Source organism: Capra hircus, chromosome 19, assembly GCF_001704415.2.
Source record: "Capra hircus breed San Clemente chromosome 19, ASM170441v1, whole genome shotgun sequence".
Taxonomy (NCBI): domain Eukaryota; kingdom Metazoa; phylum Chordata; class Mammalia; order Artiodactyla; family Bovidae; genus Capra; species Capra hircus.
Window position 1 is genome coordinate 19882750 of NC_030826.1, and position 15258 is coordinate 19898007.

Sequence of the window (15258 nt, forward strand, 5' to 3'; positions counted from 1 at the left end):
CCAGTGAAAAAAGTTGTCCCCGTGGCCTGGCCTTAGAAGTCTCTCCCTCAGGTTTCCCACAGTTACTTCAGTCGTGACCGGCAGGAGCCGGCCGAGGAGTCTAGAAGCGAAGGTGAGTGGAGTGGTTTTGTTTTTTCACTTAGGTTGCTCGGTCCGCGAACAGGTCCTGCGTCCGTGATGGCCTCAAATAGCCTGCGCTGTCATTTAACCTCTCCAGAATTTCTGGTGTTTTCTTGGGACTTAACCTCAGAGCCTGCAACAAGTTTAATGAAACAGTCATAGCTCACAAGTATTCGACATTTATTAGGCACCTGGCACTCCTCCAGATGCCTTTTTTTTAGTATAAAACACAGCTTTATCAGATGCCGTTTATATCTCATCTCCTTTAATCCTGAAAAGAACTATGAAATAGGTGCTGTAAATATCCCCGTTTTACAGACATAGGAACTGAGTCACATAATGTCTTCTGCCCAATGCCCCGCAGGTAGTAAGTGGCAGGGTACAGATTGCCACCCACACTACCAACTATATTCTACTGTCGCTTGAGACCTGTGTGGGAAACTAGCTACTGGAGGTGGGATTGATTTTGGAAAACAGCCTAAAGGTAAGTATTTGGAGTTATAGTTTATTATAAAGTATGTTCAGTTGGACACTCACAGGCACCTTATTGACACTCTGAAGTCATAATGAATTTGGAAAAGGCAATAACCCAGCGAGGAAAAACCACAATGTTATGAACTTCAGGGTTCTCAGGGGAGGCTCTCCTGTATTATCCAGCAGCAGAGCCGCTAGCCACATGTGGCTACTGAGCACTTCAAATGGGGCGAGTCCAAACTCAGACTATAGGAGTAAAACACAAACTGGATTTTGAGGACTTTGTATGAAAAAAAAAAAAAAAAAACAACCTTATTTTAAAATGTTGACTACATGTCCTGACATAAAGTCCTGAGTTGTGCCTCACTCTTTGTGACCCTCACAGACTATACAGTCCATGGAATTCTCCAGGCCAGAACACTGGAGTGGGTAGCCTTTCCCTTCTCCAGGGGATCTTCCCAACCCAGGGATTGAACTCAGGTCTTCTGCATTGCAGGTGGATTCTTTACCAGCTGACCCACAAGGGAAACTCAAGAATACTGGAGTGGGTAGCCTATCCCTTCTCCAGTGGATCTTCCCAACCCAGGAATTGAACCGGGAGGATTGCAGGCAGATTCTTTACCAACTGAGCTATGTTGAGATATTTTTAGATATATTGGGTTAAATAAAATGCAGTACCACAGACTGGATGGCTTAAACAACAGAAATTTATTTTTTCACAATACTGAAGCCTAGAAGTCAGATCAAGGTGTCAGCAGGGTTGGCATCTTCTGAGGCCTCTTACACTGAGATATTTGTTGGTGGATCAAGTCACCAGGTCTCCTAAATTCCAGTCTAATACTCTTTACTATTGTAGAAGCCATTAGTTTCTATTTCTAGTATTGTTTTTTATCCAATGTGAAGTTCTGGTCATGACAACTTTAGAAATATGTCATAAAGCTTAAAAAGTCTCTAAAGAGAAACAAACGAGATAGTCAAAAGGCTTAAGGATACATTATTTATTTATATCTCAACCTAATTCTAAAAGGCTTACAAAGATGGAGATAATCTACTAAGATTTTTTAAAAAGGATTAAAACAGAAAAATGAAAATAAGAAAAAGTAAAGGCAGAAAAGGAGGATGGAACTAAGAACATGGCTAGCATACATAACATAACATGAGGTCCTAAACACTTGCTGGAAGTGGACCACAAACTGGGCTCTCAGTGGTCTAGCATCATATGGAAAGAAAAATAGACTCAGTTGAATATAAATTGTCTTTAAGGTGAAAACCAACCGGCAATTGAGGAAAAACACAATTGGGTTCAGAGAAAATTTTCTCACATACATCCTTATATAGAACATTATGATCTATAAATACCCTTTACAGTATCCACAGCAATTAAATTTCATAGGGGTTTTCATCTGGATTGTCAAAGTACAATTCAGAAAAAGCAGTTCTGCAGAGGTCAATAAAATGCCAGCTATGTACAGGGAAAATCTGGCTTAAACCAGGGACAAAATTAATAAACAGTACTCAGAGTACTTCCCAGACTCTCTTCAGATATGACTGAAGAATAATGAAAGTGAAGCTTTTAGGAAGTTAAAGAAAAATGAAAAGAAGTCATGAAGGCAAGAAATATATACAAATTTAAGGTTCAGGTGATTTTCCTAAAGGAAAAGTTTCTTGAGTTACATCTCTTATCTTAAATCTCAAAGTTGATGTCATGCCTCTTAATTCATTGGTTTGCCCATCACAAACTAAACCCTTGGCCATCTAGGGAAGAGATCAGTTTAAGAATGCTTATGTCTTTCAAAGAGGTTTTGTTTTGGAAAAAATGTGGATAGTTATTCCAGTTACCCCTAAAGAAGACATATAACCTAACCATGTTTCATTTCTTATTCTCTTCCTCACAGTATGCTATTAGATTAACTTTTTAAATTTTAAAAAATTAGACTGACTTTGGGCCGTAAATCATGTTTTACCTGTATATTTAGGAGTTGAAATAAATGCTAGCTTTTGAGACCTCTGAAAAACATTCATACTGCTTCTGACAAGCCTATTAAACACATAAATAGCACCTTGGGAACCCATGAAATGTTATTGCTCATGAAAGGAAACATGGCACAGAAACAAGAAGGAAAAGTGGAATAAACTTCTGGCTAAAAACTGCAGGGTGTAAGCACTGGAGAATTGACATAAAGGTAAAGATGCACACTCTGATCTGAGATTGAGAGAGTTTGTATGATGAGGTAAGAACTAGGGCATTGTGGCTGCCAACAGCAGAACACCCAGTCTGAACTCTGGTTCAACACCTAGAGGAACAGAATGATAAGAAGCTACAAAGTGAAAACAAACTGATCATCAGGTGGTCACAGTGAGCTGGCAGTGGAGGAAGTCCTCAGGTTCCCGGATGGGCCCCAACTCCAGTAGAGGCGCTCAAGCCAGCCTCGGGTGGACCAGGAAGGACTCCAGATTACAGTCAAAGTCCTTGAAGAACATGGACTCCGATGATGGACTAGACTGGGCAGCTTGTGTCTCCAAGACAAAGTTCACTGGATGCTTCTGTAGGAGCTCTGGGTCAAAGGCCACACCCCGGAAGAAAGGGTGGACCTGGAAGTGATGCAAATAACGTAGACGGTGAAGGGGATTCTGGTGTAAGAGCTGAAGGAAAACAAAGCATGAAGGATGAGAGACTGGGATATGAAAGGGACAGAACAGAGAAGCTCGAAAAGGAGAAAGAAGTTTCATGGATCTGTGGAGGGCAGGGAGAAGAACCCAAAAGAACAGAGATATGTAAAAGTGGGAGAAATAGGCTAATTTGGGGGCAGCAGTAGGAATAAAGGAGCTGTACTCTCTCAGAAGTGACCTGCTATGGATGGGGACGAGCTTTGGAGGATCAGGAACTCAGGTATAAAGTCTGAAGTCCTAGTTAGAAGGCAAGTAATGAGGTAGTACTTGATCAAGTAGGAACAACCCCGATACCTGCCCACCACCAATAACTAATCAGAGGAATGGGGACATATCACTTCAGTGATAGGGAAAGAAGTGAAAGGTTTTTGCAGTGAAGTGCTTGCCCTTACCTCGTGGAGCAGAAGTGAGAGCCCCTGGTTAAGAGAAGATGGGATCTCAGAGTCATAGTTGGTCACACTTGCCAACATGGCCACATGATCTCTCTCTGCTGGCACCGGGAACTGAGTTGAGGGGTGGGAAGATGTCATTGCTTAGTAAGAATAAGGGAAGATTTCTTAACATCTTTCTTCCCACCAGAAAGCAACTCCTCTCTTCTTTGCCCAAAGTCACTACCATTCTCTCACCTTTCCAGTTGACAGAGAGAAAAGCAAGACACCCAGGGACCACCAGTCAGCAGCATGGTTGTAAGGCCCTCCACTCAGGACCTCGGGCGCTATAGATTTGAAAGATACTTGTCACTGACATCTGTTGGCATTCCTCCTGCCTACTGCTTACCCATCAGCTTTAGCTTCTCCCTCACCCATGTACTGAAGAGTGCCACAGATAGTATAGGCTCGGGCTCCTTGGGGCAGGTGGCGGGACAAACCAAAGTCTGTCAGTTTCAGATGGCCTGTGAAAAACAAGGCATCAGCACCACTCTGTTCCAACCCTCATCAGTCATGACTTATTTCCAAACTGCGGTGCCTCTTATTCTGGGACTAGAAAAAGATATAACTTACCTCGTTCATCCAGAAGGATATTCTCCATCTGAAAAACCACAGGTGAGAAGTTATTATTCATTCTCTTCCTTTCACCCCTTTTTCATCATGTGTATCCTCAGCTGAAGAAGACGCCCTTGCTCAGCAGCTAAGTCTGTACTTGGAGGGCCCTTGCCCAAATCCTTAATACCCACGAGGGTCCCAAGGTCAGCTGTTCTCAGAAGCTCCTCCCACCTTCTTGGACCTATTGGAACATCTTACTGAAGTCCCTCCTCAGACAAAAACAAAACATTTAGTTACCTTCACATCTCGATGGATGATGCCCAAGTCATGGAGATAGCCTGTGGATGACAGCAAGCATGAGGGTTACTGAAGCTCTCTGTCCTTTCCAATTTCCCTGATAGCTCCCACCCCATTTCTATCCCTGTTGACTTCAATTTTCTCCTGCCTCCTCCCTCCCTCCTTAATTCCTTCCTCATTTCCATTACCACTCTTGTTTCACTTACACAGCACCAGGATCAGCTCAGCAGCAAAGAGGCGGATGGAAGCCTCAGTCAAGCGGCCAACAGCAGACCACAGGGAGTACAGATCTGTGCTGCAGTAGCTGCACACTGCAAAGCAGCAGAAGTCTGGGCAATATTTGGGGCCTACTATGCCTGGGCGCAAGGCATTGTATGCCTCCTGCCCAACCCGATGCCACCTGCTGTCCCCTCTCCCTTTGGGAGAGAGCAGTACTACAAGAAGGGGAACAGAGCAAAGGCAGAACAAGCCAAAGGGATGGGTTATCTCAGGTGGGGAGTAGAGCAGAAGTGCCCTTGGGAATGAGGAGAGAAGCCAGTTACTCACTAATGAAGAGGTGTCGTTTCCCCTGCCAGCTGTCCCCCATACTGTGTACAAAAGGATGGTTGATCTGTCGCTATGGACAAAGGAGACAGGAAGTGAGGAACATCGAGGATCAAGGCAGCCAGAAGTCAGGCTTTACCTAGTTGTGCAGAAAGGAAGCTGCTGCCCCACCTCTCAGTTCAGGCTGCCTGCCTGGTAACCCGCTACTAAGAAACACACTGGATGTGCTGGAGAGTTTTCCCTCAGGACCTAGAATCACTCTACTGATAGCTGCATTTCCTGAGGTGTGGTTACAGCAGAAGGAGGGGTCAGAGTCAGGAAAAGCAGGCTAGTTGGACAAAAATGGTACTTTCTCCACCTGTCGTTTGGTTCTTCGAAGATCCTTTCCAGAGCTGTGTGCATACTGCATACCTGGATGCTGACCTCCTCTTTGCACTGCCTCAGGGTGTCCCTCTGTAGGACCTTTGCCTTGGGTACCACCTATAAAAGGAGAGGAGTGATGCTAGAAGGGAACAGTGTTATATTGTTTATTCCTCCCAACCTCTCTGGAATGAAGGCTGGAGACAGGGACTAGAGAATGTGGGAGTATCTTGGTCCCTACCTTCACTGCAAATACTGCTTTCTGGCCACAGTCTAACACCTTGAGGACTGTTCCAAAGGAGCCTTTAGCCACAAGGCCTAAAATCTGTACAGAGAAGTGGAGAATAGGGCAGTTGAGACTGTTTCTTGATTTCTCCCCAAGACTGAGACCCTTTCCAGGGATTCCACTGACCTACCTTTAGCTGCTGATGCCTGCTAAGGGGCCTAACAGGAAATTCCGGCAGAAAGAGGTTGATGAACTGAGGCACTGGCCATTCAGGCAGCGGCTTCTCTACTAGCAGTGGGGCTGGCTCCAGGGGCTCCTGGTGCAGGAACTGATGCCCCCGTAGTCCCCACAGTTCTTTCACACCTGACCTTGTGGTCCCCACACCTGACCAGAGGCTCTTCCAGCCTTGGACCCAGGGGCCCCGGATGTTGCCACCCTGCTGAGAACCAAAGGAGCCACTAAACCTTCTGCCCCTGAGGCATTACAGGTTCTGCCCATCTTTAGCAGGCACTCCCTCAAATCTCAACCCTAAAGACATAGATTTGGCCCAGGCAAGACGGCCACTGCCCTTGCATCAAGCCAAGGTCTGGATTTCCTGGACACAATGAAAATCCTTTAGGAAAGCAATATTTGGACATTTCCCCCATATGGCATCAGAAATTCAGCCTGCACCTCTCAATATGGGACTGGGATAGCTACTTTGATACTAAAGCCTCCCTGCCCTACCTCCACAGTGGACAACACCAATCAATTGCCAGGCCTCAAGCCCATGCCTCTTTCACCTCCCCTAAAGAAGCTGCCAGAGGCCCCACACCCTACCTTATGAGAAGCAGCCATCTGGGCGTGGTGCCCCTGCCGGCAGCAGCTCACTGCTCCCATCCCCAGCTTCTGCCTCCTCTCTCCTGCTAAATCTGCTGCCCCAGTTACATAAGCAATTCCGCCCCGTGCTGTTACACACAAGCCCCGCCTCTTTTCCTTGCTGTTCAAGACTAGAGATGCAAATGATGCAGTCAAACCTCACCCTTATCCCCAAATCCTATCGCCCTGGTGAAGAGCAGCTTAGAGCCAGGACTAAAATATGCAGAGATCTGTCAGCATGGGACCCATGTCACTAAGAGCTGGGAAATATCTGCGATACAGCTTCAGGCAGGAGGGAAGAAATCACCCTCAGAGTGGCAGCTAGGATTGGTGGTTTCTTAGATTGATGGAGAGAAAAGGATACAGGCTGAAACCATACACTCAATACAATTAGAAAAAAAAAAACCAGCATCAAATTTAAAATATATTTTTTCTCTTTAAATCACTTTTTTTTTTTTTTAACCATTCTTCAGGGGATACCCCAGGGAGAGAGATCCATGGCCAGCCCTGTCTCCTACTGCCATTCTCCAAAGTGAGCTTGGCACAGTTTGGGGAGGGGCTGATTCCCCCAGAACACTAATACCTCTTTCATACAAGGTGGTGGGATGAGGGACAGATGATCAGCCCCTCCCCTCCACTTTCTGGCACATAGGGAGAGCAGTTACACTTACAAATATATATATATATATATATGTATGTATTTTTTATATATGCCTATTTATAAAAATTTATCACACTTGATCAGAACTGCCCCCTCCCCCCCCCCAGACCCTTTCAGTTGATCCCAAGGGAACCAGATTCTGGCCTTGGAGCCGTTCCCTGGGTCTTGCTCTCTTGATGCCTCTCTGGCCCTGGACCTGCTGATCAGTGTGAGGTAGAACTCAGCATTATCCATCATGGTCTGCAAGGAACCAGCCAGCTGTTAAAGAGCAGGGCCTCTCTCCACAGCACCCTATGGGCTCCTGACCCCCACAAATCCTAAAGGATGAAGGGAAACACCTCCCACCCCACAAGTCCCTGGGGCCTGAGTCAGAGTCAGATCCTGTACTGCAGCCTCTCGGATTGCAGGATCACTTGCGCCTGCCAAAGATGGACTTCTTCCCAGGATTCTTGTTGCCCACACTTAAACCGATGAGGAGCCGGGCCTTCTCCTCCTCTTCCTGCTGTTGCATGTTGAGGTCTGATTTAGTTTCTAGTTTTCCCCGGACCTCAGAGCCTGTTGCAGGCTTCAGCCTTAGCTTCTCTTTGATTACCTGATAGGTTAGGAGTAAAAGGGAAGGTAAATATTAATAGGACAGGCAGAGTAAGTTAAGTGGACCAAGTCAATATTTATTTAACTTACATGGACACACAATGGGGGCAATTCAGATTGTTAAACGATCTCTGCTCTCAAGAAGCTTACAGTGTATTAGAACCCATTCTAAACATGAACTTATGTCAGTCCTCACTTCCCTAGAAATCAACAGTAGTTAACATATATGAAACACTCAGTAGACATTCAATTTAACCATCTGATTAGAGTCATGAAGAGGATAGGAATAAAAATCACTCCATTCACCTGCCCCCTTCCCATGGCTGCCTGCTAACACATACATGCTACAACAGAATGCCCCTGAGCAGAGGATCTGCTTGCCAGCCTCTGCTAACCAAACAGCCATGAACTCTGCCGGGATACCTGGGCAACCAGGGCTTTGCGGCTGTCCCTCTTGACAGCCATGGCAAAGTCTAGCCACGTCCATGTGTTGTTATGGTACTCCAGACAGGGCAGCACCAGGTTAAGGTCACCCCAGTCCACGCTGTTCTTCTCACCCTGTAACAGAAAGAGTGGGAGGGAAGAGAAGAGAAAAAATATCGGCTGCCATTTTTAGTCCAAGCCAGTACTTGAGTCCACATCTGGTATCTTTTTGCAGCAGCAACCTACAGATACTGATACTGATTTCTCCCTATCTCAGTCTGGTACTGATTCCTAAGGGAATCCAGAGGGAATAGCACATTACCCACAGACCACCTTCACTATCACTGTTTTTAATCTCTGATCTTATCTGGTACCCTTCCCATACTGTTCTAAGAAAGCGCTGGGAAAAGGCAGACCTTGTAGCTGACACACAGTGGAACCTGTGGGATCTTTATATAGATGAAGGAGTTGTTCATGGCAGCTCGCTCTTTCATCTTGTCAATATCATCAACAGGGTGCTAGGAAAGGAAGGAAAGAAGTATGTACACCTCAAGCCATCACAAGAAATTCAAGACCCCAAACATCTCCAACTCCTTTCATCCCTGGAATAGACTCAAAAAGAAATAGAAGAAATCCCCAGCCAGGCCAGAGTACCCCAGGACTCTCCCATTTTCCTATTATCAGGGGCATGTCCGGTACCTCAGGTGCTTTGCGAAATGACCTTCTGACCCCAGAACTCCGATTCAAGCCCTGTGCCACACCCTTCCCAGGGCCCAGTGGTGCTGTATCATCTGTTGCAATCAGCTGCCGAGGCTTCACCACTGGTATTCCTACGAAAAAGCAAGTACACTAGCTGCTGTCCTCCTTCAGAAGCTTCAGCCATCTCTGGGGCTGTGACCCCAGTCCTCTGGAGCTCCACATTAAAGTTCTCACCAGTAGTCACCAGTTTGGACTTATCTTCTTCATCACCAACCTCATCATCTTCCACACTTCGGCCAGGAAAGAAAAAACCCATTATTCTATGGAAGAACTGGTGTGTCAGCTGGATGGTGAGAGGCACCACATTTACCTAAAGAGGAAAAAGGCTGAAGAAGCAATTAAGCTCAGACATCATCCCTCAGTTTACCTACCCCTAATGTAACAACGCACAGATAGCTTTTAACTGCCTTTTGTTCCTGGGCCCCCAAAGGAGTGTTTACTAACCTCAAAGTGCTCCTTAACAGAAATACCCCCAACTGGGGGCCGGACTTTGCTAAAGAGGCGAAGGGCCAGTTGTCGCCCAGACTGGCAAGAACTCTGGGGCCGCAGGACTACCTGTAGGATAGACAGTGATAAATCAATCCACAAATCCTCTGCAGACCAAGAGAAGCAGCAATGGTCTTGCTAAGCTAGGCAAGTTTCCATCTCACATCACCACACTGTTTCCCATAGTTGGGAAGTGTCATTGCAAATGCCCAGTGTTAGGAAGCCTGTAAATGGGCTAGGAATAGGGAACTAAGACTTACCTTATAGACAGCATTAGGGAGGAGATTGTTCATAGTGAACCAGCCCAACTCCAGAAGATGTTCTGCTGTGTCATCTGATTTATTCACCTGTAAAGACAGATCCCAACCCCCCAATCCACTATAAGAAGCCTTTCTCAGGAGCTTGCCAGAGGACTGCTACCTATGTCATTTGTTTTCAGGTTCTACATATGCTTTTGTTATGTCTTTCAATCTTAGACTCAATGCACCCTCTAATCCAGTATTGCTAATGGGCACTGATGGCTAGGGCACTAAGTGCCAACAATATTTTCCAGTCCCTATGACATTAAAAAATGGCCTCAACACATATCCAAACATCTCTAAGGGAGACGGAAGAATAATGAAGAACATCCTATCCTCCACGCCAAGGGTAACTGCAGGAAAGATGTATGCCAGTATAGAATTAATGATTCTATTCTAAGCTGGACTTGGGAGACTACTTTCCTCTGGCCATATAGAATAATTATCTTCTTCAATGAAGGAAGCATTCGATCAAGCTCATCTGTATCTCTATTATTTACTATCACAAACAAATGTGTATGAGGGGTACTCTCTCTGCTAATGTTTCTATCATTATTAATAACCACTCATACCACCATTAACAATCAAATAATAGTCTCTCTTTGTGAGTTAAACTCCTGAGAAAGGTCAATGCCTCTCAATACAGCTGTCTTTGTGTGACTGTATATACCCGATACCTTGCTGTAGAGGAACCGCTGCAGCTCCAGTTCAGCAATTCCTAGCTGTCCGTCTTCCTCGGTCAAGCGCCATCGTGCTTGAGCAAAGTAGAATTCGGTGCGGCGGACCACACTCACATCCTCTTGCTGCTTTCGCAGCTCCATCTTGTTGGCCTGCTGCAACTGGAAATCCTTAAAACACCTATAAAAGGATAGGAAGGTCAAAGCCAATACAGGCAACAGCATTTGGGTTAGAGGTGGGGTGGAATGCCCTAGAATAATGCAAGAGGTAAACTCAGAGATGGACCTATTCTAGAACAACTATTCCCTAAATATTTTCATTGGATTCATTGTTTCTCACACGCTGCCATGTGAGCACAAATGCCATCTTCAGTTCTACGGCTTCTTGAAGTAAGCTGTTCCTGATAATAACCCCTACGATTGTATCTGCAATCGTTTTCTCTACTGATCAACTTCAAAACATTTTTAGTTCAGTTGCACAGCATCATGGCCACAAAAATGATCTTTCTAAACTACTTGTTTTTTTCCTTTTTCCTGACGTACTCTAGAAAGGATCCTAAAAAAGGGCTCTCTTGTTTTCAACCTGTTGGCCAAGTCTAACAAGGCTCGTTCAGGAAAAGGTGCCTGAATCTACTATATCAGCCTTCGATAACATACACTAGGCTTAAAGACTATCAGAATGCAGGCAAAAGAAACTGACTCCATCTTGGGCACTGGAAAAGGGCATGGGGAGAATGTAGTGGCACCTGATGAGGATATTAAGCTCTTCACTTTCCAGCTGTAGGTTGGCCTTCTCCTGGTTTAGCTGCAACTGAAGCTTTACGTTCAGGTCAAGCAGGTTCTCATTCTTGCTATCATCCTGCAAAGACTAGGGAGCCAAAACAGGAGAAACTCAAGAGATTTCCCATGTCTTAGGAGACCTCCCTCGGACAAGGCAATGACACCCCACTCCAGTACTCTTGCCTGGAAAATCCCATGGATGGAAGAGCCTGGTAGGCTGCAGTCCATGGGGTCGCTCAGAGTCGGACACGACTGAGCAGTGTTCTTGCCTGGAGAATCCCAGGGACGGGGGAGCCTGGTAGGCTGCCGTCTATGGGGTCGCAGAGAGTCGGACATGACTGAAGCGACTTAGCAGCAGCAGCAGCAACAGAAGACCTCCCTACCCTCAGACTGCCCACCCCAGGGGACTACCTTCATGATAGAATACATCTGCTTTTCCAGCTGCCGTATCTGTGCCACATGCTGCCGCACTGCCTCCTGCAAATGTAATATGCTGCTGCGCTGCTCCTCAGGATTGCTAGAGATCTCAAGCTGGAACCTGACCCGCTGCTTCTTCTCACTGTGCTCCTAAAGGAACAGAAAAGGAAATGCAAGAGACAAGCCTTGCAGTAAAATAAAATATAGAAAGGAACAAGAAATGATGACCTCTTCTGGAATGTTCACCTTCATCTGTCACTGTTTGTAGCAAGAGTAAAGAGTAGGCCAATGCAGAAGATTTGGCAATGTGGATTTCACAATAAGCCAGTTCCACAGGGGAGGGACAGAGGTGGAAGTAGGGAGCAGTTTGGTGTTTTTCGAGGTAAGTGACTGAGTAAAGAAAAAACTGACCAAGAAAAACAAGGGACACTCAAACCTTTCCTAGATAACTAAAATTTCAACTGCTGCTGCTAACTAAAAGAGGATGTATCATCCACCAGGCCCTTTTTCAGTCTGAAGCATGGCTTTTCTTACTGGACTCCAAATAAAACCACAAGGTCTGGGGGTTCCTCTGAGGCTAACTGGCATTCTATAACAGATCCTACTCACCTTCCGCTTGGGTTCTACATGGAGCAGCAGGTTATTGACGATATCCAGGATCATAGCATATTGAGCTGGGTTGGTGGAGATTTCTAGCTCATGATGGATGAGGGTAAAGGTATCCACAGCCCCTAAATAATTGTTTGCAGCTGAATAGGAGGCTCAGTTTCTCCCTAAATTTCTATCCCATCTCCTAATCCATATCTTGAACCATGTCTGTTAATTAACCCCATAAAAGGGCTTGGTGAGATATGCTCATGGGTAGAAACACCTGCTTATTTCAGAATCAAACAATATGCATTCAATCCAGTTATTTGGTTTTTTTTGGCTGAGACTCCCGGCACGTGGGATCTTAGTGCCCCAGCCAGGGATGGAACCTGTGCCCCCTGCAGTGGAAGCACAAAGTCTTAATTATAAGTCAAGTCCACCAGACAAGTCCCCCATTTATTCCAATTCTGTTCTTTCCTAGAAAAACTTAAAAAATAAAAAGCAAAGTGAAATGCTAATGCCCTGTGCATAGTGGGACTCTTAATAACACTACTGCCTCAAAACCACCAAGGAAATAACTACTTTCACAAGGTTCCTACTCCCCGCCAAAAGCCTTTCAAACCCTGAATACCTTCTTGCTTCTTCAGGAGATCTTCCTTTTCCTGGTTCTCAGGAACCTCAGGTGGCTTAATCTGCGTTGCCAGCTCAGGATCAATGTCATGGCTGTAACTAATATAGTACATTCTGCAATTGCAGCGTGAAATGATCCTCTGGATTTGCTGGGCTTGCTGCGCCTCAGCTGGCTGGTTCCAATCTGGGAAGAGGTAGGAAAGAGATAAGAGGAAGACATTCTCAAAAGAGGTATTGTAAGAGCCTCCCAGCTATGTGTGATGTCTAGGTAACTCCAGACACTTGCTTTCAATATAGCCTAACACAAAAATGGTCCTAATCCATATATTAATCTTGTGTGTCTGCGTGCGTGCATGCTCAGTCGCATCTGACTCTTTTGTGACCCCATAGACTGCAGCCCACCAGACTCCTCTGTCCATGGGATTTTCTAGGCAAGAATACTGGAGCAGGTTGCCATTTCCTTCTACAGGGGAATCTTTCTGACCCAGGAATTGAACCCCTATCTCCTGCACTTCCTATACTAGCAGGCAGACTCTTTACCACTGAGTCACCTGGGAAGCCCATATTAATCTTAAGAATAAGTAAAGAAATGAGACCTCCTTCAGGATGCATGTCTGCTCCTCACCACATGATAGGGAAGAGATGAGAACTGACCTGTGGTGGTGGTAACCATGCCTCCCACTGCCTGCCCGCTCTCCATCAGCTCCTGCACAGAGTCCAGACTACGCTGCCGGTGCTCCTCAATACTCTTTACCTGAAGACAGAGAGATATAGGCATCTTTAACTCCTGGGGGACCAGTAGCTTGTCCTGCCCAACTGGGTCATATATCTCCATAATGCAAGTATAATACTATTGAGACTTTCACTGCCTAGAACTGATGAGTCTCCCAACGTAAAGGACAAATGTCCCTCTCTCCTGGCTCAAACTACCCAAGCTCTCCAAACCCAACTTGAGTTATATTCATGTTTTGCCAGGATTCAGGCCAGAAAAATATGAGCTAGGTAAAAACCGAATCATGTCCAATCTCACACCTATAAGGATGGCTACCATAATATGAGAAAATAAGGCAAGGATGTGCAGAAACTGGAACTCTGTGTACTGTTGATGAGAAGTAAAATGTTATAGCCAATATGGAAAACAGTATGGCAGTTCTGCAAACAATGAAACACAAGGGCTTCTCTGGTGGCCCAGTGGTTAAGACTCCCTGTGTCCAATGCAGGGGGTGTGGGTTCAATCCCTGGTTAGGGAACTAAGATCCCACATGCCACACAGTGTGGGCAAAAATTAAAAACAAAAAAAAATTAACAGAATTACTCTATAATCCAGCAATTCTACTTCTGAAAATACACCCAAAAGAATTAAAGGCAAGGTCTTGAAGAGAAATGTGTACTCCCATATTCATAATAGTGTTATTCACAATAGCTAAAATATGGAAGTCATCCAAGTGTTCATCAATGGATGAGTGGAGAAGTAAAATGTGGTATATACATACAATAGAAATCAGGTTTAAAAGGAAGGAAATTCTAACACATGCTACAACATGGATGAACCTTGAAAACAATACACTAAGTGAAATAAGTCAGTTGGTAGCAAAAAGACAAACACATATGATTCCACTTATATGACATACCTAAAATTTATATATATAAAAGAGATACTTAAGAACAATCAAAATCACAGAGAGAGAAAAGAGAATGGTGGGTGCCAGGACCTGGGGGAAAGCAAAATGGGCAATTACTATTTAACGGGTATAGTTTCAGTTTTACAAAATGCAAAGAGTTTGGGACATGGATGGTGATGATGGTTGTAAAACATTATGAATGTACTTAATACAACTAAACTATACATTTAAAATGGTTATGATGATAAATTTTATATAACGTTATCAATTTTTTTTTGGCCATGAACACTGCATGGAGCTCTTCGAACCTGCATCCCTGCAGTGGTTTGCAAAGTCTTAACCACTGGACTGTCAGGGAAGTCCCTTTTTATCTTTTTTGTGTTTTATAAGTTTTATATTATATATATTTTAATCACAATTTTTAAAAATGAAAAAAATCACGTCATGGGCAAAAAAAATTCATCAAAACAAATGACTTCCCACCCATTTTGGTATTCGTGTGTTTGTGTTCTTGCTGTTTTCTGTCTTCAGACTGTTCTGACACTGTTGCCATGGGGGAAGGGAACTGAATCCTTTGGACTCTGCCAAGCTGAAGTCAAAGTGAATAGAATGAGTGATAACGAGAACACAGACAATCTGCCAAGTCACAAAAAAATTCATATAGGAACGGCAATATCAAAGTCCTTCCCACCTCAGCCAAGGACGTTCTACTCTAAAGCTAATACCACAATCTGAGACAAAAAGAATTCCCTTGCATAAGAAAGCATGCCTGAAAGAACCAGAGGTCTAGAAAA

General features: G+C 44.8%; 2 protein-coding genes and 1 long non-coding RNA gene across 5 annotated transcripts in view; 1 reads left to right on the forward strand and 2 right to left on the reverse strand.

The window, feature by feature from the left end:
• Window positions 7-1141, forward strand: LOC102188704. Its single transcript, XR_310778.3, has 3 exons — window positions 7-112; window positions 485-604; window positions 1091-1141. It is a non-coding gene; the product is annotated as an uncharacterized LOC102188704 (long non-coding RNA).
• LOC102188438 (uncharacterized serine/threonine-protein kinase SgK494) lies at window positions 1284-6646 on the reverse strand. Its single transcript, XM_005693259.3, has 12 exons — window positions 6493-6646; window positions 5864-6112; window positions 5689-5772; window positions 5499-5567; window positions 5091-5160; window positions 4751-4855; window positions 4545-4585; window positions 4266-4293; window positions 4067-4156; window positions 3891-3979; window positions 3657-3767; window positions 1284-3237 (listed from the first exon to the last, which is right to left on the reverse strand). The coding sequence occupies exons 1-12, from the start codon at window positions 6550-6552 to the stop codon at window positions 3013-3015; spliced, it is 1221 nt and encodes a 406-aa protein (XP_005693316.2). The 5' UTR covers window positions 6553-6646; the 3' UTR covers window positions 1284-3012.
• KIAA0100 (KIAA0100 ortholog) overlaps window positions 6939-15258 on the reverse strand; it is a 28096-nt gene continuing 19776 nt past the window's right edge. For 2 of the 3 annotated variants that reach the window (XM_018064310.1, XM_018064311.1), the window contains exons 27-39: window positions 13497-13596; window positions 12844-13026; window positions 12234-12355; window positions 11619-11774; window positions 11174-11295; window positions 10428-10608; window positions 9712-9798; window positions 9410-9520; window positions 9140-9275; window positions 8906-9036; window positions 8623-8724; window positions 8207-8341; window positions 6939-7784 (exon numbers count right to left, since the gene is read on the reverse strand). In XM_018064310.1, coding sequence (XP_017919799.1) covers window positions 7602-7784; window positions 8207-8341; window positions 8623-8724; window positions 8906-9036; window positions 9140-9275; window positions 9410-9520; window positions 9712-9798; window positions 10428-10608; window positions 11174-11295; window positions 11619-11774; window positions 12234-12355; window positions 12844-13026; window positions 13497-13596 — 1749 coding nt within the window. In that variant the 3' untranslated portion in view covers window positions 6939-7601. Of the gene's footprint in view, window positions 7785-8206; window positions 8342-8622; window positions 8725-8905; window positions 9037-9139; window positions 9292-9409; window positions 9521-9711; window positions 9799-10427; window positions 10609-11173; window positions 11296-11618; window positions 11775-12233; window positions 12356-12843; window positions 13027-13496; window positions 13597-15258 lie in introns of all 3 variants that reach the window. The other variant, XR_001919682.1, reaches the window with a different exon arrangement.